General features: G+C 47.9%; 2 protein-coding genes across 5 annotated transcripts in view; one reads left to right on the forward strand and one right to left on the reverse strand.

The window, feature by feature from the left end:
- plpp1a (phospholipid phosphatase 1a) lies at positions 1-13,336 on the forward strand. Of its 2 annotated transcripts, none has more exons than XM_035535636.2 (6): positions 1-965; positions 6,752-6,903; positions 8,524-8,807; positions 10,977-11,034; positions 12,289-12,465; positions 12,811-13,336. In XM_035535636.2, the coding sequence occupies exons 1-6, from the start codon at positions 908-910 to the stop codon at positions 12,907-12,909; spliced, it is 828 nt and encodes a 275-aa protein (XP_035391529.1). In that variant the 5' UTR covers positions 1-907; the 3' UTR covers positions 12,910-13,336. The 2 variants fall into 2 exon arrangements, with proteins under 2 accessions (XP_035391529.1, XP_035391528.1); XM_035535635.2 differs by lacking the exon at positions 6,752-6,903 and adding an exon at positions 3,366-3,520 and having other exon boundaries at positions 5-965.
- mtrex (Mtr4 exosome RNA helicase) overlaps positions 13,209-26,723 on the reverse strand; it is a 16,349-nt gene continuing 2,834 nt past the window's right edge. Inside the window, exons 6-27 of one of the 3 annotated variants that reach the window (XM_027030496.3) lie at positions 26,471-26,645; positions 26,065-26,155; positions 25,791-25,915; positions 25,553-25,651; positions 24,969-25,092; positions 24,627-24,758; positions 23,303-23,382; positions 21,995-22,105; positions 21,508-21,609; positions 19,683-19,808; positions 19,097-19,247; positions 18,680-18,852; positions 18,493-18,561; positions 18,213-18,341; positions 17,938-18,048; positions 17,616-17,804; positions 16,302-16,465; positions 16,027-16,132; positions 14,730-14,786; positions 14,353-14,515; positions 13,612-13,716; positions 13,209-13,473 (exon numbers count right to left, since the gene is read on the reverse strand). In XM_027030496.3, the coding sequence (XP_026886297.3) occupies positions 13,421-13,473; positions 13,612-13,716; positions 14,353-14,515; positions 14,730-14,786; positions 16,027-16,132; positions 16,302-16,465; positions 17,616-17,804; positions 17,938-18,048; positions 18,213-18,341; positions 18,493-18,561; positions 18,680-18,852; positions 19,097-19,247; positions 19,683-19,808; positions 21,508-21,609; positions 21,995-22,105; positions 23,303-23,382; positions 24,627-24,758; positions 24,969-25,092; positions 25,553-25,651; positions 25,791-25,915; positions 26,065-26,155; positions 26,471-26,645 (2,635 nt within the window). In that variant the 3' untranslated portion in view covers positions 13,209-13,420. Of the gene's footprint in view, positions 13,474-13,611; positions 13,717-14,352; positions 14,516-14,729; positions 14,787-16,026; positions 16,133-16,301; positions 16,466-17,615; positions 17,805-17,937; positions 18,049-18,212; positions 18,342-18,492; positions 18,562-18,679; positions 18,853-19,096; positions 19,248-19,682; positions 19,809-21,507; positions 21,610-21,994; positions 22,106-23,302; positions 23,383-24,626; positions 24,759-24,968; positions 25,093-25,552; positions 25,652-25,790; positions 25,916-26,064; positions 26,156-26,470; positions 26,646-26,723 lie in introns of those variants that run through there. The other 2 variants (XM_081702064.1, XR_014118598.1) reach the window with 2 other exon arrangements.

Consider the following 26,723-nt stretch of genomic DNA (forward strand, 5'->3'; position numbering starts at 1 on the left):
CTAGTCACGCGACGTAAACGGGTGTGCCCGCACCGCTCCAGCGCGACTCAGAGTCCGACCCACGAGCAGGCGGAGGTCCTTATCGAGTAACGCACTGCCTGTTAACGGACCCGTTTGCAGAGGCCTCACGTGGACGCAGTTAAAGAGCACGTTTCCACGAGTGACGCAGACCCGGCCTCGCTTGAGGCAGCTGTGTTTCTCACGAGCTTCTGCAGCAGACCGTGTCCGCAAAGCATGAGCGTGTCGGAACCGTTTTGACAGCAGCCAGCGTCACAGAAGAAGAAACTGGTGCGGCCCACATCCCAAGTCGCGCTGTAAAAACGTCAGTCGTCTCATCAACATTTTCCATTGTGTCCGCCTTTTGCAAGGCACGTGTTCTCATGTTTACGCATGTGCGTTATGGTGACATCCAAAGGTTTGGCGCACGTAATGCGTGTTTTCGGCACCTGTCGGCACGCGATGGCGACATGGTGGCTGTTACTCGAGTGGGAACAGCTGCGGGCCGGGGGGTTGCTCATGAGGGGCGCCATCTGAGTAGGACTAACCCACTGTGTGTTTTGATCTTGTTTCCAAACGCAGGGCCTTTTCATTTGGGAATGTGGAGGCCCGTGTTTTGGCCAAGGCGATACCAGTTGAACCTGTCGGATTCCGTGCGTGTGCCCGATCGTGGGTTGTTAGGAATGTTTTCGACTAGATAGGGCGGTGTTGAACGGTAGTAGATGGGATTTCGTTTCTGCGTCGTCAGCGCAGACCTCGCGACACCTCATTCCTGCTTGCTGGGAGCGGATTGCATACGGTGTTAACGTGGTTTCGTGTCGGTCAGTCATTGTGTTGACCGACGGCTCTCGCTGAAGGCCACGCGCCTTGCCTTAACTGGAGCTCGCGGACACACGGAGGATCACCGACGATGTTCGAGACCCGAGGCATTCCCTTCGTTCTGCTCGACGTTGCCTGTCTTGTACTCGGTATGTATCCGCGTCTCGCTTTGTGACGTTCTCAATTGCGCCCGCGCTTGTGTTTACGCTAGTGTTCCTAGTCACGCGACGTAAACGGGTGTGCCCGCACCGCTCCAGCCCGACTCAGAGTCCGACCCACGAGCAGGCGGAGGTCCTTATCGAGTAACGCACTGCCTGTTAACGGACCCGTTTGCAGAGGCCTCACGTGGACGCAGTTAAAGAGCACGTTTCCACGAGTGACGCAGACCCGGCCTCGCTTGAGGCAGCTGTGTTTCTCACGAGCTTCTGCAGCAGACCGTGTCCGCAAAGCATGAGCGTGTCGGAACCGTTTTGACAGCAGCCAGCATCACAGAAGAAGAAACTGGTGCGGCCCACATCCCAAGTCGCGCTGTAAAAACGTCAGTCGTCTCATCAACATTTTCCATTGTGTCCGCCTTTTGCAAGGCACGCGTTCTCATGTTTACGCATGTGCGTTATGGTGACATCCAAAGGTTTGGCGCACGTAATGCGTGTTTTCGGCACCGGTCGGCACGCGATGGCGACATGGTGGCTGTTACTCGAGTGGGAACAGCTGCGGGCCGGGGGGTTGCTCATGAGGGGCGCCATCTGAGTAGGACTAACCCACTGTGTGTTTTGATCTTGTTTCCAAACGCAGGGCCTTTTCATTTGGGAATGTGGAGGCCCGTGTTTTGGCCAAGGCGATACCAGTTGAACCTGTCGGATTCTGTGCGTGTGCCCGATCGTGGGTTGTTAGGAATGTTTTCGACTAGATAGGGCGGTGTTGAACGGTAGTAGATGGGATTTCGTTTCTGCGTCGTCAGCACAGGCCTTGCAACACCTCATTCCTGCTTGCTGGGAGCGGATTGCATACGGTGTTAACGTGGTTTCGTGTCGGTCAGTCATTGTGGCTCTAAATGTCCTTTGGTTGTGTTTTTATTTGGGAAAACGAACACGAACACACATTGCAAAACATCTCACAAAACACTTCCATGTCTGTATTAATTAAAAGTTCTTTATCTGCCTGTAAAGGTTTTCTACAGTGGACTGTGCATAACTGTTAATGAGGTCACTTATTAATGTTTTACAGGACAATTCATGCATTTGATAAGTCTTTTAAATATTTCAAATTGTACCCTTAAAGAAGTTAAAACATGTTGGACCAAAGAGGGCCAAGTGTTTGTGTTTTAAATCTCAAAGTGCACATCACTCAAAGCCCCTGCTGACGAGAACAGCTGAGCAGTTCCCCTGTGCTCGCCTGTGTGTTATGGCTCTTATATTGTTCAGTATGTGAATGTGCTGGCGTGTACGTGTTGGCTCATCAGCGGCTGAACGTGTGCAGTTTCTCAGAAACAAATGAAATCTGCTTTGATCAGAAGTTGTCAGTATTTGTAGAGAATCCCCGAGCAAGACCTGCGGACTTTAATTTGCACTGCTGTGACTCAGGCAGGCGTAGTCAGGTCTCACAGTCTCCGTCACGGCGCCGTTTCATTCACTGTGCGTAGTGTGACTGAAGCTGACGGATCAGTTTAGATGCAACTTAGCTTGACAAAAAGGGTCAGATGAGGGCAGTGGGAATGGTCACACCCACACGATTCCCCTTTTTAGGAGCGCCAGGCTTACTGAGTTACGTGTGTGTGTGTGTGTGTGTGTGTGTGTGTGTGTGTGTGTGTGTGTGTGTGTGTGTTTAACAGCAGTGTGAGGTGCGGAAAGGGCCAGCATTTACACGTGGGTTGGTATGCTGGACTTTAACCTGTCAGATTGCATGTGCATGACGTTGCAGGAGTTGAAGCTGCAGCCAGATATGAGGCAGATAATGTCCTGTTGCCCGCAGGAGATGGGCGGGTCATTTCGTAATCACACGGCAGAAAAGATAACTTTGATGAGCAACTCTGCCCACAACACCACTGCATTTCAGCAGCCGCAGATGCTTCATACTGGAGAAGGGTTTTTTTATGCAGCATGGGGTTATTGTAATGAAAAGCCCAAACCACTAAAGGGTCCAGTCAGAGATGAGACTGTTCTCAGATAAACCGAGCATGCTGTAAACTCTTGCAAGTCCGTCCAAAACCTCGATGCTGTTTGGGCAGTTGGTACGACGGGTTGTTAAAGAGCACTTACTTGGGTTTGTATGTCAAGAGTAAACAAGATATGACCAGTTGTCTCAGATTCCACAACGAGACACCGTGCGGGGGTTCGAGTCACAGAGCGCATGATGGGTCTTTCGAGCCAAGTTGCACTTCTGTGCAACGCTGGTTACTGTAAACAAACAAACGTTGACTCCCTCTGCTAGGTGGCGATGCTTAAGGTATTTGCTTAGTTGCCACGCAAGCACTCATCCCTCGCCTCTGATTGGTCCAGCGTCCTGTGCTGAAATGTTAACCCTTTGTTAACCCTTTTTTTCACCCACAGCTGGACTTCCCGTGGCGGCCTTTAACCTGGGTAAAGTAAAGCCTTATCAGAGAGGCTTTTTCTGTAACGATGAGAGCCTCAGCTACCCGTTTCACTCCAGCACCGTCACCTCCGCTGCGCTTTACACAGTGGGCTTCACACTGCCCATCTGTAGCGTAAGTAACAACAGCGTCGACGTGCCACATGCCCAGGGGGTCTGCTCCAGCGCCGTCCCTCACTAGGACCAATGCAGGGCTGACTGGACTACAGTCAGACCCTAAACAGGGTTAGGGTTAACGTCCCGATGACCCGATGCAGTTGTGCAGCAGGTGCGGTTCCCATGGGAGCAGCTGCTCTGAGAGCAGAGCAGTTTCCTTCAACGCCGAGGACGGAGCCTGCCTGGTGATCTGATCAAGCCCTGCTGCACAGCTTGCCTCCGTATGACATTTGGGCCAAACAATCAAAGGAAGAGGCAGACCGGGAGTGAGGGACAATGAGGGGGAAAAAAAGAATGAACAGTTTCTTTTTCTTTCTCTCTCTCTTTCTCTCTCGCTCTCTCTCTGAGCAGATTCCCTGGGCCTGTCACTCTGCAAACTTTGACGTAAAACGAGGGTGTCCATGTGCTTTAGCTCTGTGGGCCAGAGGCCTGGTGTTCTGGATCGTCTGTCGTCTCTGCGTTGACTAAAAAAAAAAAGAAGCTTTTAGGTTCAACCAGCAAATGGGGCAATTTGGGGTTTTCATCCTCCTCCAAGGTTTGAGTTGAGGCGTGTGAAACCTTTCCTAGTTCTCATGACTTTGTTAGCATGTTTATTTAAGTTCTCGGGCACGGAAACATATAAAGAATCTTAAAGAAGCAGATTGTTTATTGAATAAATATACTTCATAACCAAATATTGGCACCGAACATGTAAATAATTTGGTCTACCCTAGTTTGAAAAATACTCTGATGTTTGTGTGTGTGTGCGCGCGCGCATGGGTGCTAGGGGCATTGTCTCCAGATCTCCAGCAATGGTGAGAAGAAGATCAGAGTGTATGGCTGAGATGCATCTGTGTTTGTAAAAAGGGGCTCCAAAAATAGCACCAGTACCTTCGCTGACATGTCCGTGTGCATTCCAGTCCTACTTCAGCTTCCAGTAGTTGCTGCTGACGGAGAGAAGTTGAGATCAGGCCTGCTCTCTGTGGACACGCGGCGGCGAGTGTGTGCATCAGTCTGTCCAGCATGCATGACTCTGGGCAGGAATGTTTGTGTGTTTGTATGGTTTTGTACATGTTAAAGTGAAATGCTTCATACACTTCTGTTACTCATTCTGATGAAAACCTCAAATTACCCACACTATTAGAATCCGTTGCATCTCGTACCTCTGGACACAACTCTCAGATTTCACTTCCAACACTTAAGACCGTCCAAGTGGATTGAGTAGTGGACTCATTCACAGCTGGCTATAAACACGGGAGTGTTGGCCAGGCTTCTTCCGCTGTGTGGTCAGGACGTAGCCCTTGAGACAGCAGACAGCAGCCGTGGGTTATGACAATGCAGCCTTCACTGGGAGCTACCCGGGTTCATGCAGTCCCGTCCTCGTGTGGTCATCACACCCCTCGGGCAGAAAATAACATTCACATGCTTCGTTTTGTGCTTTGTGCACATGGGACTGTGTCAGTAATGAGCCCCAAAAAATGGTCACACATGCTTGCTTAGAGTTCCTCTCCACCATCTTGTGTTCTGTTTCATTCAGCAAGAGACTAAAGTTCAGCAATTATTATACTCAGACATGTGGATTAATGGTTCAGACAAATACATTCATTGCCATAACATTTATAGATAAAGTGGACTCCTTCACGAGAACGAGAGGAGGACGTTGTAGTATCAGCTGTGTGTCCCTTCACTTACCTGCAGGGGAACGTGAGGGTCCGCTCTGCTCACACACCTTACGTCACACGTGGCTGGGGGTCTCGCAGCACTGCACAGTTCAGGGTCACTGCAATACACTTTGATTCTCTTCATTAAGGACAACAGACAGCTGTCAGGTTAGAACACGAAAGACTAATTTGTTATGTAACAGGACACGGATGTCTACGTCATTGTCTCTGCTAGGACATGATCCACAGCCATCACTTACAGGAAGAGTTTGAGACCAGGCCGTACGCTGAGAAGTCTCCGGGGGGCTGTGCACAGTGCTTCCTCTGAAACAACCTCAACTCGCATGTGTCTCACGGGCAGATCTGGTGTCCACCCTCACTCATGGCTGTTCACTGTTACACTTCAAGGCACTGTGTAAACACAGGCTTGTTTACTGGTGTAGCTAAACTCTTCATCGTGCTGGTGTAATCTTGGTATTGGCAGTAGAGCAGTGTATGAGGGCTTTCCCCACAAGTCGGTGTTGCTATCTTAAGCTCGCGTTTTCTCCTGGGTTTTATGTTTGGCTCTGAGGGTGTGCATAAAATGTGAGATTGAGAGAGAAAATGGTAATTAGTTCTTCTGCGTATGTGGTGTGTTGCTTTGGCGGCTGTAGTTGATAAATGTCTGACCCAGTCATTTATGCAAAACCCTCCTTCCTCCACTGGTGAAACTATGATTTCTCCTTAAAGTGTAATTATCACAAGCGTCTAGATCATTTCAGCCATATTCATCAAACGCGGTTTCCAGTGCCGACCTCAGTATCAGTCCAGAGTCAAAACAAGGCAATGAAACCCACGTCCCAGAATCACAAACAGGAGAGAAAGCACTGTGAACCAGAGCAGAACAGGATGGTGTCCGGGGATTCCAAACAAGCAGAATCTGTAAAAATAACTCCCCTTTTCCTTCTGCGCTTCTAGTTAACAAGCTCCTAATTAGGTACAGTAAAATTAGCAAAACAATATTTGCACAAGTCTACAATAGAAATAAAACTGCCTAAATTTACTCTCAAAACAATGTTGTTTGAGACACAATATCCAATGCTGTAAGAAGACTGTAGACTCCAGAGGGTTACTGACTCTGTATGTAGACTGATTGGGGTCTGTGTTATATTACTTTATTTTATTTTAGTGTTTTTTATTCACCAAAGAGCCAATGGCCCTGTGCAATCAAGACTGTTTAATACAGCCACAGCATTGATATGGAGGAGAAAGCAGAGACACAGCAGAGGTCTAGAGTTCAGACAGTATCGCAGTATTGTTTAAAATTCAGGACCACAGGTGATGTCAGATGGTGCTTTTTGGTGATGTTTTGTTCATTAAATGTCTTGGGATTAGCTGGGATTAATCAGTTATCGCAGATTTCTTCCTGGTACAGGTGGCTCCTTCAAAAGCCTGCCAACGCTGCTGCAGGGATGGTGTTGGTGTCAGTTACAGGATGCAGAGTCCACTTCTAACGCGCTTCTGTCATTTTTCTCTCATTGCTTTTTTCCTGTTTTGTTTCTTTCTGCTAGCTGGACTCCCATTCGCTATACTCACAATTCAACATCGACCGTTCAAACGAGGATTTTTCTGTAGTGACGATTCGCTCAAGTACCCTCTTAAGGAAGACACCATATCCTATCAGTTATTATGCGGCGTAATGATACCACTTGCGCTGCTTACTGTAAGTGCCATTTGCTCTATGATGCACTCCGACCGCCTCAATCGCTGCCACATTTCCTTTGCCCTCCACCAGGGGGCGTCCTGCTCTGGTCCTGGAGGGACACAGCACTTCACGCGTTAGTGTTCCCCTGCTCTGACGCCTAGGATTTGGCTCTTCTAGGGCTCGGCGAGTGCCTGACACGTTGGAGCGGATGCGAGGCCAGTTAGATCAGGGTAACAGTAACCAGTTCTCAGTTCAGTCCTCTGCAACCCTCCTGAGGGGGCAGTGGGTAGATCGATTTGATGAGAATAAGCAGCGTGGTGATGGATCTGCTACATTCTCATGAAAGGTTTGAGAGCCAGCTGAGGAAGGAAGCGAGCGTGCCACCTGAGCAGGTGTGAACCCCAAAACGCTGCGTGGTGCTGTGCCTGTCCCGGCCCGGACACGGACACCCCCGCCCTGCCCTGTGTTTCTCTGTGACATGTTTAAACTATTTTTAAACACGCAAAGATATTTCAGCACCTGATTTCTCTGCCCGCATCCTCTTTCAAACATCACTCTGCACCCGCCACAGAGCTCCTGGACCCTTGAAAAGAAATTTAGGTTTGACATTTAGGAGGACCTTGTTCTCACTGTGAAATTTGATACGCAATCTGGTTTGAAAATCATCGACGTTTGTGAGAAAAGACAGTCAGACAGTGTCTGGCCTAAACCACAGCCCTCCCGCCTGTTAGCCACGGATGCAGACTGCACCAAAAATACCCATTAAACTTTAATTATACCTTTAATTGCTACACAGTGTAAAAATATTTCCTCTGCTATTCTTAACACAGTACAAATGTGCGCACACAGTCACTGTCTAATAGGAAAACTTATACAGCATCGCAAGGTGCTGTACAGTATTCTGCTACAATGCACTTTATACCATTTGCTTTATAAATGTGACATCTGGAACACAACTGCAGCAGGTAATAACAGGCTGTAGAAGGACAGGTGTGAATACAAGGAAACGCTTAGGGGTGAGTACTTGAGTCCTAGACCGTCAAACTGATGCCGTTCCCATACCCCAGCCTAACTCGTGTGTGGGAGCACTTTTTTTAGGGTCGGTATTTAACCATGATGGTAAAAGTCATCAAGGGAGAACTAGATCTGAGATTGACTTCACCTGTGCACTCTGGTTATAAATTAGAAACCTGTAGAGAAACAGAAAATGATCTTCCCTGTGCCCATAACAGCCATCATAACATGCTCGCAAATTTCCCCTCACACGTTTTGAGATTGCAACAGTGTTTACACTATGAGCTGTTCCAGCCCACTAGTAAGTCAGTGCTTTGAGTCAGGCCTAGTGAAGAGACAATGAGGGCTCGTCTTATCCAAACCACCAGAGCAGTACAATGGGAAGAGAGAAACTAGTCCAAAATCTTTTGGCGAAGTTTGGCTACCGGCGATGGCTGCATTGTCAAATGCTGCTTCTGCTGTCTGTCTCGTTTTCTAGTTACTTAAGAATGGACATCCTCATTACATCTCACAGTAGGTTTACTGTATTCTTAGATCAGTCGTTTTCCCCTTGCTCACACTGTAATGGATGTTCTCTTGTGGAGATCCTCTCTGAGCTCTGTTTTGTTCCTCTCCCCCTCACAGATGGTCACTGGCGAGTGCCTTTTAATTTATCTAAACCGCCTGAAATCAAAGTCCATTTTTAACAACAGCTATGTCGCCTGCGTCTACAAAGCAGTCGGCACCTTCCTGTTTGGTGCTGCTATGAGCCAATCCCTCACAGACATCGGAAAGTACTCCATTGGACGGCTGCGACCACACTTCCTGGATGTGTGCAAACCCGACTGGAAGCTGATCAACTGCTCAATGGGCGCATACATTGAGAACTTCACCTGCACTGGGGACAAGACCATGGTGAACGAAGGCAGGTGGGTGGTCTGTGCTGGAGGTAGGTGTCTCGGCCATCTCCTTCAGACAGCAGGCAGTGCTGCTTCATGAAGGGAGACAGCCAGTGTACCAGAAGGAGGAGAAAAATAAGGAAATCCTAGCGGGTAGGCAAGTTCCTGTGGGCAGCTAGCTGAGAAATTCCACCTAGCGCAGTCCCTCCCAGGTGGGTTGCTCCTTGGCTTCTGTCAGACTTTAGCTCGAATGGCAGCCTCAGAACATAGACTCTTTGAAGTAGGAACAGAGAGGAACTTGGATGTGGTTCTGTCTAAGCGACTTTCTGACCAAGAAACCACCCCAGGTCTGTACTCAAACCTTGTTGTGCTGTAACCAAATAGTTACGACTGTGCGATGGCTCAGGTGGTTACCCTGAAGGTCAAAGGCACCTCTCCTCTGAACAGTCTTAAATGATCCACCGGCTAGGGTTTAGACTTTTAGACCACTAGCATGGTCACCGAGATGCTGTCTACTAAAACAGGCTGCGTGATTAGAAGGACGGTTCCCATGGTGACCAGAAGCTGGTTGCAGTGTCCTTATTGTTCTGGGAGGAACACATTCCACTGTGAGGAAGTTCTTTCAGGGAGGTCTTTGCTGTAAGACTGCATTCTGGTTCAAGTTATCCACCATGGTTTGGAAGCTCTGCGCTCCTGTGGTGGCTCTGCGGTTCACACACTTCAGTGCTCTCTAATTCTCTCTAATCCTGTGGCGAGCCATTCGACAGAACACAAGTTTGGTGGTGAAGGTTTTAGTATGGTTTTTGGGCAGGTCCCAAGGCCCAAGCATTTCTTCCAGAACACCCCTCTTTACAGTAGGTGTGGTTCCTGTCTCCGACAGGCAGTACCTTCCTGGCTAGGCTCCCGTTGCCCTGGAGACAGCCCTACGGACACAGCAAATCAAGTGTTGTGGGGGGCAGGCTGCCAAAAATAATCATGATCACCCCTTGTTTGGTCAGAGTTCTCCACTCTGTTAGGTGGGCTTGTAGCAAAGAAGTGGGTTTGAAAGTGTGTGTGTGTATCCCTTCTAACTCTGTGCAGCTTAACACGATATCTAACTAATCCTGTAATTCGAGACCTATACCTTGTTAGCCATATGATGGCAATACAAGCTTGGCCCTGTCAGACCCAGCAGAGATTACATTATAAACAATTGAAACACACAAGATTAAGCAGATGTGGATACACTGTCAGTTGGGAAGTGTGTGACAGAAAAACACACCGTTTGTAAAATGGTGTTTACCAAAGTTAGCCGCTTACGAGGGACAGGGTCCAGCTTTGTTTCTTTAGAAGCGTCCTGGTATGTCATGTCATCTCTGGGGACAGCAGATGCCCTGTTTTGTACATGTCATTTCCCTCCACTCACTGTTCCTTGTGATGTGATGAGGTCTGTAAATTAATTAACATGGAGGAAACGGCTCATTTACCTGTATTCATACAAGCTCTCGCGTGGCCATGTGCCTGATGGGCACTGCTCTTAACTTAGCCGGAAGGATGTGTGGTTTTGATTACTAACTCAAGATGCCCTGGAGCAAAACGACCCCCGTTCTCAACTAGGAAAAAACCATTAAGGTTTCCTTTCCGCTGCCCTTCTGTCTATGCACAGCTTCTCTTGCTCGACAGCGAGCTTGTGGCCACTGTAAACAGGAAGAAAGAAAAGCCCTCACCATGGTCAGCCCAGCCCTCCTTTTGCGAAACAGTCTGGAACACACACACACATGCCCACTTCCCTGATCTGCCCGTGCCAAAGTAAGAAAGGACTACAGTGCACATGTTCAAATCCCAGAATGGAAAAGTCCCATTCAATTTAGGGACACAGTTCAGTTCTACAGTGTTGAACAGTAATGACATGATAGTGGGGTCAAGGTCAGTGTTACTCGAGTCCAATCCGATATTTGACTCACCAGCTAATCAAGCCATTCAGAGCCGATTATGCCATACCGGAGCGGGAACAGCACACCACGTCTCCTATAGCTCAGACAGCTCTGCTCATCTTCCTCACTTTACCACTCGATCCAAACGGGCTTGGGAACCTCATTCTACCTCACAGCTGTTAGTCTGAAACCTTGGGCAGAAAGGTGGACTTAGTAACAGATACAAGTAATGACTCACTTGTTCTTTATATGAGTGATCTGATTAGTCTTGTGTGTGCATTTACAGGTTGTCTTTCTACTCTGGACACTCCTCCTTCTCTATGTACTGCATGCTGTTCCTGGCGGTAAGTAACTATTTATAACTACGTTAAATACTGCTAGAGCCCTTCTCAACCAGTTGCTAAGCAACACATAATCCTATACAACACACAACCACCTTCCTAAGCTCATACGTGTCAGTAGGCTCTCACTGGTAATAGTACTTTAAGCAAACTTCAGAATTTCAGCACGTCGCAGTCTCATTATTTAATAACCAGTAATAACCTGAATAATAACCAGTAATAACACCATCAGTTCAGAATCCATCGCTGGTCATTCTTTTTTGATCAAGTTCACTAATATGAGGAGTGATGTGGTGAACAATCACCAGGTAGTATCTGATGAGACTACAGTAATTATAGATTGGAATCTCTGAATTTCTAAGAACAAAAAACAAAAACAAAATGCTTTGATTTAAATTCTTGACTGCCGGTTAGCCTCCAGCTGCAGATTGGAAATGGCCTCTTGGACTGTTGTCTTATCTAAAGAGGCAGGAAACGTGGACCCACTAATCAAGCCCTGGCACACACCCCTATTACCACAAACCAACTTTCCACAGGAGCCAAGTTAGAGAAATTTGGTGAGAGGTTACTGTGGGACAGTCTAGAAGTGGTTCATCAGTGTGCAGATATGACCGAGGTTTACTTAGTAAGAATCAGTATCCTATGAAGTCCATAAGCTTTTAAGAAGTCTGTAGTAGTAAACTGGCCCCAATGTCCTTAATGTAATGCGAACTGTTTGTCTCAGTTGTGCAAACTCGTGTAGTCTTAGATCACTCCGAAAGTCTCGATTACAGACCACTGCCGTTGTCACCACAGGACTAACGTCAAGGATGTTTGGGCCAAAGTGTGTACTTGTACTCCCGCCAATTCCCTGATGTGAAAGAATTCACACTCACTAAACGGATGCACAACTCGGTTGTGCCAGATGCTGCGTTTTTAACAATATTAAAATATTTAACTTTTGGCAGATTAAAAGATTTTTGATACAAAACTTTAGGAAATCACAGTTAAGAATCTGTAGCCAATTCTTGAGCAAGAAACAGCCAGCAAAAACAAAACCAGGAGAGCCCAGGAGTTTTAGCATCAGGCGAAACCTGTTCTTAATGTCCAGGGGGAGTCCTGCAGGTGACACCAGCACACTCATCAACAGGACTGAACCAAATCCCACTTGTCCAAGCTCCTTCCTTCTCATGCTCAGTCCAACTCATCAGTTAATTCTCTAGCTGCGAAGATGGTGTCTGCTGACCTGACAGAGGGTTTGTCCCCTTTCGCCCTCAGCTGTATCTCCAAGCGCGAATGCAAGCAGAATGGGCCAGGCTCCTGCGTCCCACAATCCAGTTCTTCCTCATCGCTGCCTCTGTGTACACGGGACTTTCTCGCGTGTCCGATTACAAACACCACTGGAGTGACGTTCTCACTGGCCTCCTACAGGGGGCGCTCATGGCCATACTGGTGGTGAGTGTCTGAATCAGGGTTCCAGCATGGTCCCTTTTAGAGGTATACTGAACCCAAAAATGGTATGGTGGCTAATGACAACACAACACTAGCACAGAAGATGGTAATATTACACACCAATAGGTTTCCACTAGTCACCAACAATTAGCAGTATTTGACTTATTTTTCTTTCAGTACAGTGAGACTTTACATGGTTTCTTTCAGTACTTTCTCAGCTCAATGCAGTTAAAAAATAAAATAAAAAAAGAATTAGCCTACAGGTTGGTTCCAGCAATGCAAATTAAATCCAAGTTGTGACCCCCACCATGCCCTGTCTCTCCCTCTTACCACCTCTTTCCCCTCCAGGTGTTCTTCGTATCCGACTTCTTCAAAAAGCCACCAATCCCGCACGCCACATTACAGGAGACACCAACCAACGGCAATCATTATGACAGCCCCAACTGAAGCTACCGGGAACCTTTGTGCAGTGTCCCACTGACCCAGTGGGGCTGGGTTTCGGGGCGAACCACTGCAGTGGAGATCTGTGAATGTAACGCCTGCTTTCTCCTGCTCTGCTGAGCTGCTTGCTCACCTCTTTTAGAACTTAATTCTCCCATCATGCCTTGGCTGACCTGCTGCTACAACTGCTTCCTGTGTATAACCTCGATGCTAACAGAGACATATACAGATGCCTCAAAAGAACCAATACTACTTCGCTCCCACCACAGAAAACACAAACCTTAAAAAAATTGGGGCAAGAATAATCACTATATGGACCTTTCTTTTTAATTAAAATTATGTTAAAACTGTATGTACAAAAAAAAAACCTGTTTCTGAAAGACAAAAGAACATTATTCTTAAATTGAACACAAATAAAACAAGTTTTATGTTACTTGGTGTGTGTTATGGTCAAAAAGGGACAAAAGGAGAGAACTGGAGAAACGAGACTACAGGTGAGAGGCAGCAGAGGAACCCGTCACAGGTAAAGACTGGCAGCAAACACGATGTCCCTCTTGATTTTCGTTATTCCTGATGGGAGAGGGAAGGAAAACAAAACAAGCCAGATGTAGGTGGTTTTGTAAACGTAAGACGTCATGATAAATGATTCTTTTTGAGAAACTCATCACCCGTGGGACAGGAGCAGGATGGGAGCAGATGCAGGCCTACCGAGAGCAAACTTATTCTCCAGCTCCGTGTTTCCGATGGCCTTGGCTGCTTGACACATCTGTCTGAGGAGCTCTTCCAAACGCCGCATACATCGAATAATACTGCCTGCAAAGTGGAAATAGAGACGGAAAGTACAGCCAAGGGGCAGAACCAAGGACCCATGTCTGTGTGGAGGGATCATGGGACCGTGGTCATCACATGCTGACTGCATGCTGTTACTCTTTGACCTCTACAGCTTCACTCGCCGTGCCCAGTTCAGATGTTCAACCCCGTAGAAGCAAACATTTATCTGGGTAGCTCTGTTCTGGTGCAGGACTCCAGAGAAAAACAGTAGAGAGAGAGAGAGACTCCACTGCTTGGATGCCTTCAGCTTAATCTCCCTTGCCTTTAATTCATCACGATTAGGGTTTGCTGACAACACCAAGCTGCTCTCTCAGGCCCAGAGACCCCACAGTCAGGGTCCACTGGGGGAGCAGGCATCGAAAGACGACTAAAAATGCAACCTAAAGCTTTATATGAACCCCGGCCTTCTACAACTTTGTCAAAGCAAACGTGTGAAAAACTTTTCCTGTTCATTCATTTTTTACCCCCCTCAGAATATAACACAAATTTCCACAAACTGTTCCTTCGTAACAATGACTTCTGTCTGATTTCAAACTGTTCAGTGGTTGCCAAGTAAACGCCATCATGGCAGTTACAGACAGCAGCGGTAAACGGGACAAGCCTGGCTGGGGACGGTACCTTCAAAGACATCAGTCATCTTGCAGATTTGAGAGAAGGAAGCGCCATTTGCCCAGGTGTACACCACGTCCATCAGGTGGGGGCGAAACTGGTTCAGATAGTTCTCCTCGTCCACCTCCAGCTTGGCCTCGGCCGACACCTTCCCGATGCGTTTGGCACATTCCTGTGGGCAGACGGACACGACATGCTCAGACGGCACCACATGTCTAAGCCACGCGTGCTGGGAGGTCCTCTGAGCACTGAATGACCACGCGGTCTTACCAGTCAACCCACACTGTTAAGTGTACCAGACTGACCAAAACATGAGTGGGAAAAACCCAGCTCAGTGAACACAGTGAGATCTCTTGTGTGCGTGGGCTGTGCGTGCAAATACTTACTTGCATTTGACGAAGTGGCCCAGCTAACTGCTCTGTTAGTTTAGGCATCTCGCTAGCCTAGAGACAGACAAGAGACAGAGATTTTCAATGCTCCAATGATTCCATGTGTCCAATCACACACACACACACACACACACACACACACACACACACACACACACACACACACACACACACACACACACACACACACACACACACACACCCTCACAGCTCCACACCCAGGTTCTTGTCCCATGATTTTCTCAGAATCGATATCCAGCGTCTGAATCAGGAGAAACAGAAAAGCCTCACTGGCTTCACAAGACCTGTCAGATATTTCACACTTTTCAAATGTCGAAGGGCAACCCCCCGTTGGTGAGGATCTGATTCTGAGGGTTACTGATGGGGGAGATCTGTGGTCACTGTCCGTGTTTGTTTGTGTGTGTCTCCCACAGTGACAGCTGACCGAGGACATGAACCACCTCCAACACCCCCCACACAGTGTCATTACTCAGTTGTTGGTCAGTTTCTGATTGGTAATGGTACCATGATAGCGGGTGCTGCATGAACAGTCACACTACAGGGGTCCTTAAAAACACATGCTGCCAGCCAACAGCAGCCCTGTGCCCAGAAAATCACCCCTGACACAGACCACCACAGGCCCAGCACGAACACAGAAGGGCACATCCAGGTGATCTGAATAAAGTGTATGAGTGTGTGTAGAGATGGGATCATGTTTCTGTGCCAAAGTGATTGATTTCAACACCTTTTTTACTGAAGTAAAAAGGACCTCATTTTTACTTTCCCCACACCAGCACTTGAGCAAAAGTTCTTACATGCCTGTGTGGAAATGCTTGGCAACTGCTGCAGTGACTGACACACACACTGACACACACACACACACACACACACACACACGCCATCCTCAGAGAGAGGGCTTTAAGGGAGAGAGAAAAAGAACGAGCAAGCACAGAGAATGGGCTTTTAAGGGGGAGAGATCTCTGCTTAGATGCCATCATCATAATCTGCCTTCACTTTAATTCCTAACACTCGTTTCAAGGTTTACTGAGACATCCAAGCTGCTCTCTACATGATGCCAAACAGAGCCCCCACCACACACAGCCCCGCCACCAGATGTTACAGGAATGTTTTGGTATTTTGATTTTCCAGCACAATTTCTGGTCCCTGACCTCAATTCACCTCATCCCTCATATAAACCGCTCCAAGTGTTTTACAGCTGCCACCATCAACCAGCATCACCTCTAAGCATTTACATAATCAGATAAACAGAATCATGGAATTTGTGCATAATTACATTTTCCTGGAATACAAAACAGCTCAGGAGAGCCGTGGCTTGCTCCGCTGTCAGATCGTTGAAAAGTCCATTAAACATCATCTCTGTCAGCAACAACTCGTCTGCGCTGCAACACACATACACAGATTAAAAACACCTGTTTCAGAAGCACACTGCAGTCATTAAATCCTCAGATACACACATCATGACTCCGTGGCTTTTGGAGGCGGACTTGGCACTACAGCTGCAGAAGGATTTGGCTCGCTAATACTGGCCAATCCTATTGGCTGCCGTACCTGCTGATCTCACAGGCCACGCGGCCCTTCATCTCGATGACGTCGCCGGCGGTGGCAAAGCCGAGACGTCGCAACACACGCTTGCGACACTTGAGCTCGTCCATCTGCAGCACAGTACGCGCCTTCCTCAGGTCGCGTTTCACCGCCTTAATGTCAGCCGCGATCTGGAACACACGCAGGCATACGTGCACACGCACATAAAATAGTCATTATATTAGTTGCAGGTAGGGATGTTTTCCAGGCCTACAGGCTGCCCATCAAGGCCAAATGTGTGCGTCTTTGCATTTGACCTTTTTGCCAATCAGTTGACGCATTTCACGATAAATTCAGACTAAATTCTAAATGTTGAGCATCATTAGAGAATGAAACACTTTGTTAAATGGTTACTTTTTAAAATTGCAGTGTGAAAATTGCAGTCACTTTAGCAGAGTTGTCTGAGTAAGTAAAGCCCAGGCTGGTGTAGTCAGCTTTACACAACACAAACATCTCTAGACTGACGAGGTTGAATGCCGAGTGTGACTTCTAGCATTTTGCCACAAACAGCTAATTTACATAACTATGTAAATCTATAAAATCTATCAGATTAACCAGTCCACTCATCTCTTAAATACCAGTTCCTCAGCCGTGATGCACTGAATCACGGACTCTGTTAAACCGTTAAATGTGTGCTGTGGTATCTGGCACTAACACGTTATTAGCAGATGCTTCAAGTCCTGGAAATTGCAAGGTTGGTTTTCCATAGATGGGAATTGTTTTTCCAGCACATCCACACACCCTCAGAAACCCTCAGAGGAACCCAGATAGATACAAAGCAAACTTAAAAACCCATTTATAAACCTGCAATTTCTCTTGCTGACAAAATTATCCCATCATAACTCTGAGTACCCCACACAGACTTCACTGACACACGCACGCACGGCCAACCCCCAGACCATCGTGGCTGTCGTGATATCATCTGTGTTCTCGGGACGCAGCGAGAGAGACCGTTTCCTGCCTTTGTTTTATCCGAGCAGCTCTGCAAAATTCTGGCACAGAAAGCAGTCCAGTGCAGATGGTTTCAATAGAAACAACGGAACTGTCCGCCCCTCCACCGATGCTCGAGACCAACACTGAACCCATATGCAGCAGAGAGCACTCACATGAGAACCAAACAGTGACCTTTCTGAAAGAATGGCCCCATTAACGTGGCTGCAATCTACCTACCCAGCCTGCGTGGCCAATCTTGTTTGTCCATGGGACAAACAAGGACCGGAAACCCTGGATTGCAGTTAGCAAGACCACACTGTATTTACCACAGGGTGTGTGCACACTCACCAGTGCTTTCTTCTCACACAGGGTGTAGAGGGTCTCCAGGTTGGGGTCAGTGTGCAGAGGGTGGGTGTACATCCTATGTTCAAAGGCCTCCACCTTCTGAATAACCTTCTTAAGTCCAGGGTCTTTAATGCCCATGTCATCCACTGGGTCGAGCAGAGGGAGGCCGTCCGGGAAGCGCTTCTGAACCTCCTACAGGAGGAAAAATACAAGGTCATGTTTAAAAAGGAAGGCATGTAAAACACTGCTGTGGTAGGTTGATGTTTCAATGGAGGTTTTAGTTCACTGAATAAACAGGAAGTGTGTTTGTAGGGTGGTACTCCACCTGTATGGATTTGAGCATGCTCTGTCGGTTGTCGTAGGGTCGCAGGTCTTTGGGGATGTAGAGCCTGACGGAGCTGATGGAGGTGAGGAGGTTCAACAGGACAGGCACCACCTAAACAAAAACATTTTCTCATTACACCTCACCACCACGTTCGGTCTGGTTGTCTACAACTCCAGCTCTACAAGACGCCATGTCCTTTAAGGCAAAGGGCGGTCACGCCTACACAAGGTCAGGAGGGCAGTCATTCAGGCTGGTTTGAGGTCTCCACACCTCACCTGCATCTCTCCTCTCTCTCCAGGAGTGGCAGGCTTGGCTGCCTCTGTAGCAGCGTTCTTCACACTCTCCTTACTGCAGTGTAACAGAACCTCCACCACATACAGAGGGGCCAGCTCACTGCTACCAGCCTGCAACACACACACACACACACACACACACACACACACACACACACACACACACACACACAGAGTTTCCACCACACAACAGCAAAGCCTTTGAACTGGTAAACTACGCTGTGCGTGACAGCGTGCGCGCACACACACACACAGAGCTCACCTTCACATTGGATTTCTTGGAGAAGTTCACCACCACTCCCCATCCAAAATCCAACTCCTCCTTTTTAACCTGGGAATGCAGAAACTCGACTAAGCAAACAAAAGCAATTCCACCATCAGACCCCCCCCCCAACTGAAGAAAGCATGTTGATAGTAGCAGTGACCCAGAGTAGGGGGTCAGAGGTCACCTTCACTAGCCTGCCGGGCTGTAGGAAAGGTAGACAGTACTTGGGCTTGTGCATGTAGTCCTCCAGTTCTTTGGCCAGTTTGGCCAGCTGCTGTCGGATCTTATAGTAGGTCACCACGTTGTCCTCATTGGGGATCTCTGTAGCATTATACATCTCCTCGAGATTCTTCATCTCTGAGAGAGAGAGAGAGAGAGAGAGAGAGAGAGAGAGAGAGAGAGAGAGAGAGAGAGAGAGGAGAGAGCTGATCTCCTAACGTGGGTGGGCCTCTGGTCATTCTACTGTCCAATAATATTTCTGCTCCGTGTAGGTGTTGAGCATCATTAAGTGTCTAAAGAAGCATCCAACATGGGGCAACTCTGACCAGAACATTTTCTTAAAAATCTTTTGGAGCAGAGGAAGGCTGTGTGTGGCTCTTACTCTCCAGGACGCTGGGAACGGTCCGGTAGTGCTGGAACTGGTAGAAGGACTTCTCCAACATGTACTCTGGGTTAATCTCCTCCACACGCAGCAAGTTCAGGACCATGTTGTAGGTAAGATGGAAGGCACTGTTCAAAGGGTCAGCAGAACCCTGTTACGAGAGAGAGAGAGAGAGAGAGGGAGAGGGAGAGAGAGAGAGAGAGAGAGAGAGAGAGAGAGAGAGAGAGAGAGGGGATTAAGTGAAACATGGTACAACTGATTGCACATCTTTGTTGAGTTCTATTTGAATTTGTTTCAAAAATAACAAGAGGCCCAGAAAGCAGCTTTGCTGGAAGGATCCCATCGGAGCGTCCAAAACCTCCCCCTCGGCCTGGAGCTACTCCCACATAAACCCCCCCCCACGACGCCACCCCCTCCTGCTCCCCTCATTTCATGCAGCACGGAGACACCCACAAAACATCCCAGAACTACACTCTGCAATCAAACACCTCAGGCTTGCCCTGTCCTCACCTTCCATCTACCAGTGCCATTTTACTGACGTTCCTCTACAAACACACAACGGTCTAGCGCAGATGGACGCCTTTACCTTAATGAGCTGCTTCCCCACCGCTGGGCTCATCTTCTCGTCCACCATGAAGATAACGATTCCTCTCTCGTCCATTCCTCGTCTGCCGGCACGGCCGGACATCTGGATGTATTCTCCTGAGCTGATCTGGGGGACGTGGGGGGACACAGGAGGCAGAGCTGAGCAGACATGGAGGACAGTTACATACCCCATTCTCTCCCCATTATGGCAGATTTCCCACAAAACCTGCCCATCGTGACGCAGGCGATGCTGCGACTGGGCATGTGTGCAGATGTCTAAACAATTTGTTCATTCTTAAACATCCTGGTATGTTCTAGAAATATCAGAAAATACTCCTCAGTGATTTGAACTCCTCACTAGGGACAGCTGGAATTTTATTTCTGCAACCAATTAAACAACCGATTTTACGGTTTTATAAGATGTTTATATGGGGACAAGAACCCACCCAGACACATTTAAAGGAGATGGCTCATTCATCAGACCTCACCCAGCCATCAGCAGAGCCGCAAGCACACGGATTTATTAACGTTATGCTGGGACTGAGGAGAAAGGCCCCGACTGGTTGCCGACAAACCCTGCAGTTCCCTAAACCCGATCACAATGTCTTCACTAGCATTGCATAATTTCATCATCGTAATAAAGGCCTTTGCAACACTGCAGAACGGTGCAATACAAAAACTCAAAAATAATCACAACGTGTGTGTGCTGTGAGCATCAGGGATATTAAGATTTCTTCTACTGTTTTCTGAATTCACACAATCTAACAAAAATAAATCATTTTGGTCATAATACAACCCAAGGTTCACCCCCTGGTACAGTGCCCTGCCGGTGCAGTAAGTGGTAATAGAATACCCATAGCAGACTTCTAGTCTTGCTTCTGCAGAGACATGGAGGTGAAATCAGATATGGAGCGCGCTTGCCACTGAGTTCCCAGCTCCGCCCCTCAGCCCATCCAGAGGAGACTGACCTCGTGCACTGCGTTCAGGAGTCTGTCATCACCATGCAGTTTTCAGCACTCCTGTCATGCCCTCAGACGTCAGCGCGCGGGGGGAGGTTGGGGGCTCAGTTGGCCTGGGCCTGATCACTTTGCAACTGTTGTTCCTGCCTTTATGAAAGTTTTATGAAGCCCCCAGCCCAAAATGGGCCCTGTAACTGCCCCTCAGAGGGGGTCCGTCAGCTTTGCGATGAGCCCCAAAGCGACCAAGAGGAGCCACTCAGAGTTACTGTCGAGGTTCTGAGGGCACCAATAAGTTACTGCTCTGCTCATCAAGGCTCTGAGCGCACTCAGTTCTGGCAGTGTCATGGACAGCAGATGTTCTTCCAAAGCATTTTGGATGGCAAAGTGCTCCATGCCAGAGAGGAAACTATTTAAAAATAAAAACCCAAAAACAAAAAAAAAGTTTTTTTCCTTCCCACAAAATGATCGAGTCACTGCCTTGTGCTCAGACAAACAATACGTGGCCTGTTGGACATGGATGTTGGGGCGGGGGGAGAGAGAGAGGAGAGAGGACAGTGTCCTCATTTGTCAGGATCAGTGATGCATCTAGTCCATAATGCCACATAGGGGAGAAGGTACCCCAACTTTACAAACTCACCAAGACCTTAAACTAAATGCTGAATACAAATGTGGTGCTAGTCCTGAATGTTTGGTTTAAAGTAACAACACGTTCCTCATGACAGACAGTCCATACATTTGCTCTACCCCAGTACATTCCTGGAACAGGTGGGAGCTGGACTGGTCTGTAGAGCACAACTGGGCAGTCTACTGGTACCCACGAAACTGGAGTGATGGGTTTAAACACAGTGTGTGCGCACGCGCGTTTACCCAGCGGAAGTCTTTGCCGTCAAACTTGCGGGCGCTGGTGAAGAGTACGGTCCGGGCAGGCATGTTGATGCCCATGGCAAACGTTTCCGTGGCGAACAGTGCCTGCACAAAGCCCACACCAACAACAGTGCTCTATGTTAACTAAGCCTGCCAGTGCCCTCGAGAAGAGTCAGTCAACAGCAGCCAGGCAGGGACACAAACTTCAGACAGGCATCAGAGAACAACAATCTGCCGCTAATGCTCTGGAAACATGGTCCTTCACCATACGACTGTGTGTTCCCTGTACCGAGGGATTTTGAATTAGCTGATGTGTTCAACCTGGTTATCAGAAATATAAATATCTTACTCTCTTTAGAGCAGGGATTCGTGCTATGGGATTTTTAACAAAAATTTGACAATCCTATAGTTAAGTACAGCACTGGAAAAGAGACGCGTTCTGAACTGAACTCGCACAGTTAAATGAAAGTAATGAGTGCGACAGTCCAACCTTGAGGAGGCCCTCGGAGAAGAGAATCTCGATGGTCTCCTTGAGGATGGGCAGAAGTCCTCCATGGTGGATCCCAATGCCTCGTTTCAACAGTGGGAGGACATGCTCCACCTGCACACACACACACCACACACACACACACACACAGTCCTGTCCTTGAACTGAACGTGGTTTCTCTGTATGCATGTAAAGTCTCCTCTGGTGTATCTACTCTAAGGCTGGACCATCCGGTGCATGTTGTTTAGATTAAAAACCACAAGCGTGTCATTCTCGGAGTACTGAAGGACTGGAGAGGTTTCCAGGCAATGCCAGCCATGTCTGAGGTTCCAGATTAACTACCCCCGCCCCACCCCACCAGGCAAGGTGCTGAAGCGCTTTCAAGGACTTCCATCGGTGCCATGTGAGCCGGCCCAGGATTCCTGCAGTGGCCAGACTCACAGTTCAATCCCCAGTCACAGCACGCAGGAACACGCTGCAACACCCACGACAGGCTGTGAAACCCAGACAGCCTCCATGGAGGCTGAGGGAGGGGATATTAACACAAACATTTTCTGATAAAAGAGAGCCTGGATGCCACAGTACGGGGGAATCTCGGCCTGATGCACAAGCTGAGCCTGAAGCAACAGGCAGAGACAAACGTAGTGGGGAGAGGGGCGTGAGAGTGAGCACGAGAGAGCTGAGGTAGACAGCCCTCATGGCCCTGCTTGAGGCTCAGTCTCTATATCGCCTGTAAACGAGCTTGAGGTCATGGTGTTTCAGTGTGGAAGAACCTCGATCTCACACCATGAGCTGGCTTGGTCTACTTGTACGTGGTGTTTGAACATTTCAGACCACCAGCAGCAGTAACGTCACTAATCTCTGACTGAGCTAGTGGGGTGATCAGGAAACCCACAAGTGCGGCTGCATGCAGGATGACAAACAATCGAATCTCAAGCACCAACAAACAGCACCTCCAAGAACACAAAGCCCAACGATGAACCAAAGTGAAGTGCAGTATGAGCACCAGAGATAAAAACCTAGCCAATATCTACTTTACAAGAAGAGACATGGTTCGCAGTGATAAAAAGCATGTTTAAAAGCATATGGGTTAGGTATGCAATACTGTGGATCAAGCAGTTTCAAAACCCGTCTCCATCCGCTATACTTACCAAACGCAAACCATTGCAAATGACTTAGTGATACCTTCCTGTATTACAGCAAGTAGCACTTGTGTTATTTTACACTCAGAGAAAAGCTCGAGAAAACAGTATATGAAGTAGCGTTGTGCTATATTTAATAGTGTCTGTCTATGCATGCGTACACGCCTACCTGTGGCAGTTTCTTGTCTTCGTCTGACAGACAGTCAATGGCATTACTGAAAACTTCCTCCACCAGTTTCTTCTCTTCATCTAAATGGACAGAGGAAGAGTGTGGTCATCATGGAAACGTCTAAAGGCTGCCCATCAGTCAATGCGATTGCGTGATCATTTCTCACTGCATTGTGAAATGCAGGCACAAATGATCTTTTAGCCAAGCTACAGGGGAGACCAGAGTTTAGCTGATCCCCCACTGACACAGACACTCAAACAGGAGAGCTTCTGCTTCTGAACACACGAACCAGGAGGGCTCAAGCACGAAGCGCGTTTTCAAACTTGGGTTGTTCCAGAATTTCAAAAATGGTCTCATCATGGCAAGTTTCACAATTTAATCTGCTGGAAACTGTGAGGATGGCAAAGCACTGCAACAATCTTCACACACAAACACAAGAGAAACAGCTACAGCTAGGAGTGTGTAGTCCTGCAGTACACGCTTACAAATGTAGTAGAGCAAAATGACAACAGCATGAGAAGTGGACATCTTGACTACGCTACCCATAATTCAAAGTTTCCCAGACAAGTCTGAGTTCTAATCATAGTCTCTCTACACACACACACAAACTTGACAGCAGGGAAAACGTTTAGTCACTGTGTTTGGTGCCCTCTAGTGGCTGGCTGCAGTAGAACTTTTAACCCAAACGAATGAAAATGAAAAAGCTTTTATTTCAAATTACACATCTAATCACTTTTTGGCAATTTTGTTCCGTCAATTCCATAAGATCCCCTCACATTAATATTTTTCTTTATGATGAATGTGTTTTATACAAGTTACTTGGCGATACATAAAGGGTGAGGTGACGAGGTTATCGATAGCGACTGCCTGTGTTGACTGACCACTAATACTGATGGGCAAACATCAGGAACTCTCGGGCAGCAGATATATGAAGCTTCTCTTGACTTTGTCCCCTTTGACTGCGTTAATAATTTTGCTTCACTTAAAAAATGTCAAATACAGCTATGTTGCGACTTGTTCTTCTCAGCTAAAGCAGCTACATGATGAATATGTACATCACTCTGGACAAGAACATCTGCAGAATGTCAAACGAAGGAAATGAGACAACTAAAGAAAGGACAAGCAATGGAGTAGAGTCTGCTTACTGGGAAATGTGAAAATGTACCTGACAGAGGACTAACCCTAAAAACTAGAGTTAAGCACACCTTCACTTGCTAGCTGGTGAGTTCTTCACCACTGCAAAGCAGTTACATTCCCCCCCCACCCTGTTCTGATTCAACAAACCTGGGCTCCACCCCACACACACACACACACACACACACACCTGTGTTGAAGTCCAGCTTGGACACCTGCAGAGCGTACGCTTCGCACTCCTTCTTGCTGAAGCTGAAGATGATGACGGGCTGGAAGTTCCTCTCCATGATCATCTTCACAATCTTGAACACATTGGATGGACCTGCAGAAACACGGCATCAGTGAGCGACACTTCCACTTTTTTTTGGGGGGGGGGGGGGGGGGGGGTGGCATCATCAGCAGAGGGAGGGACAACAGTGCTACTAATGGATGACTCGTGGACTCAGCCCCACATCTGCTTTACACAGTCCATATCAGACTGATCCAGGATCAGCTTCCCTAATGTGTAGGTGGAGCTCTTCAGCTAACCCACCCCTAGTTCCTCCTCTCCTGCCTTTGGGGTCCCATTTGGATCCGCCTCCACTGCTCGAACCCTGGTCTCCTGCATCCCGCAACACCTGCATGGCTGTGTTGAAGTTATCCTCCCTAAATTCACCCTGACAGACAGACAGCAAGAGAGAAAAGATGTTAGAACAAGAGATTTTTTAAAAACTATTGACATGGTTTTCTATTAATGTTCACGAAGATCAATATGGCATGAAGTTAAGCTCAGTATCAAACATCTTGCAGTTTGCATGCAAGTGAGAGAGTTCAGACCACAGGTCACAATCCCACAGCCCACGTTCATCAAGGTCAAAATAACTTCACAAGGGACAGACACTCCTTCGAGTAACAGAGTTCTGTAACACAACCCCGTTAGCACAGCAAACAAACCGGAGACAGAGGGTTTCCTCTTACACAGCCCATCACACTACACCAAGCAACCAGTGGACGGCAGTGAACACACAAGCATGTACTTGCTCTGCTAAGAGCACATCTATGCATTTTTCATGAATAAAGACTTCAGCTGTGCTAACATGGAGGCAGCCTGGGGAACAGCACACTTAAGCATCTTACGTTCTCATCCACGACCAGGTGAAGTCCATCGCCCCCTGCTGGAAACACGTAGTGCTGCAGAGGAGTGGGGCGGTAGTCCGTGTACACAACATGGCAGGGCTGCATCAGAAAGAACAGGAAAACAGAAAGTTACTACTGATAGTGTGAGGCGTCTACCCGCGTGTGCAGGTAGCAGCGAGGCATCTACCCGCGTGTGCTGGTGTGTACCCACATGTGCAAATAGAAGCGAGGCGTGTACCTGTTTGTGCAGGTGGCAGATCCACTCTGCGAACTGGCGGGCGTTGGGGATGGTGGCCGACAGGAAGACATAGTGAACATTATCAGGAAGCAGGATGATGGTCTCCTCCCACACCACACCTCGCTCTGTATATCACACACACGCCAAAGTATATTTCTCAGATCCACTGCTTGACTGGACGGTCAGGTGAGCCAGGTAGAACAAGTGGGACCCTCCACCTGCCCACAGCCCTCTGGATGACCCTAGTGTTTATAAATGGTACTGCGTCACCCACCTGAGTCCCTCATGTAGTGAATCTCATCAAAGACAACCCAGGCGACCTCCCGCATGACCTCTGACCCCCGGTACAGCATACTCCTCAAGATCTGAAACAAATAACCCTCAAGATGTTAAAAGGGCAAATTTCAGCCTGCAGAACAAGATTTGAACATGACATGAGGAAAGTGTTCAGGTTTGAAGACTGAAATCCAGCCTGCCCACAGTTCACAGAGACATTACAAACACTCTCCCACCTGAACGCTGGAATTTTAAATACTTAGAAGCAGCTTGCCTCCATTTAAATATAAATATAGTTAACCCTCTAACCCTCCACGTGTTTTATATGTCAGGGAGTAGAGCTGGCTTATGAAGGGGACTTCAGAACACCAGTTATGTGATGTGTGTGCAGCACAGGGCACTACCTCAGTGGTCATGACCAGGCAGGAGGCCGTGGGGTTGATGGTGACGTCTCCGGTCATCAGGCCCACGTCCTGGAACTCCTCATACATCTCCCGATACTTCTGATTACTCAGAGCCTTGATGGGGCTGGTGAAGATCACACGCTGCTTCTCTCTCAGAGCAAGAGCGATGGCATACCTACACACAGGTTACGAAACGGGTGATTTGTGTCGGTTTAATAACAGGACCAAATATCATCCAAAACTTCAAAATTCA

The sequence above is a fragment of the Electrophorus electricus genome, chromosome 19 (genome assembly GCF_041902795.1).
Source record: "Electrophorus electricus isolate QZ-2024a chromosome 19, ASM4190279v1, whole genome shotgun sequence".
In the NCBI taxonomy this organism is placed as follows: Eukaryota; Metazoa; Chordata; class Actinopteri; order Gymnotiformes; family Gymnotidae; genus Electrophorus; species Electrophorus electricus.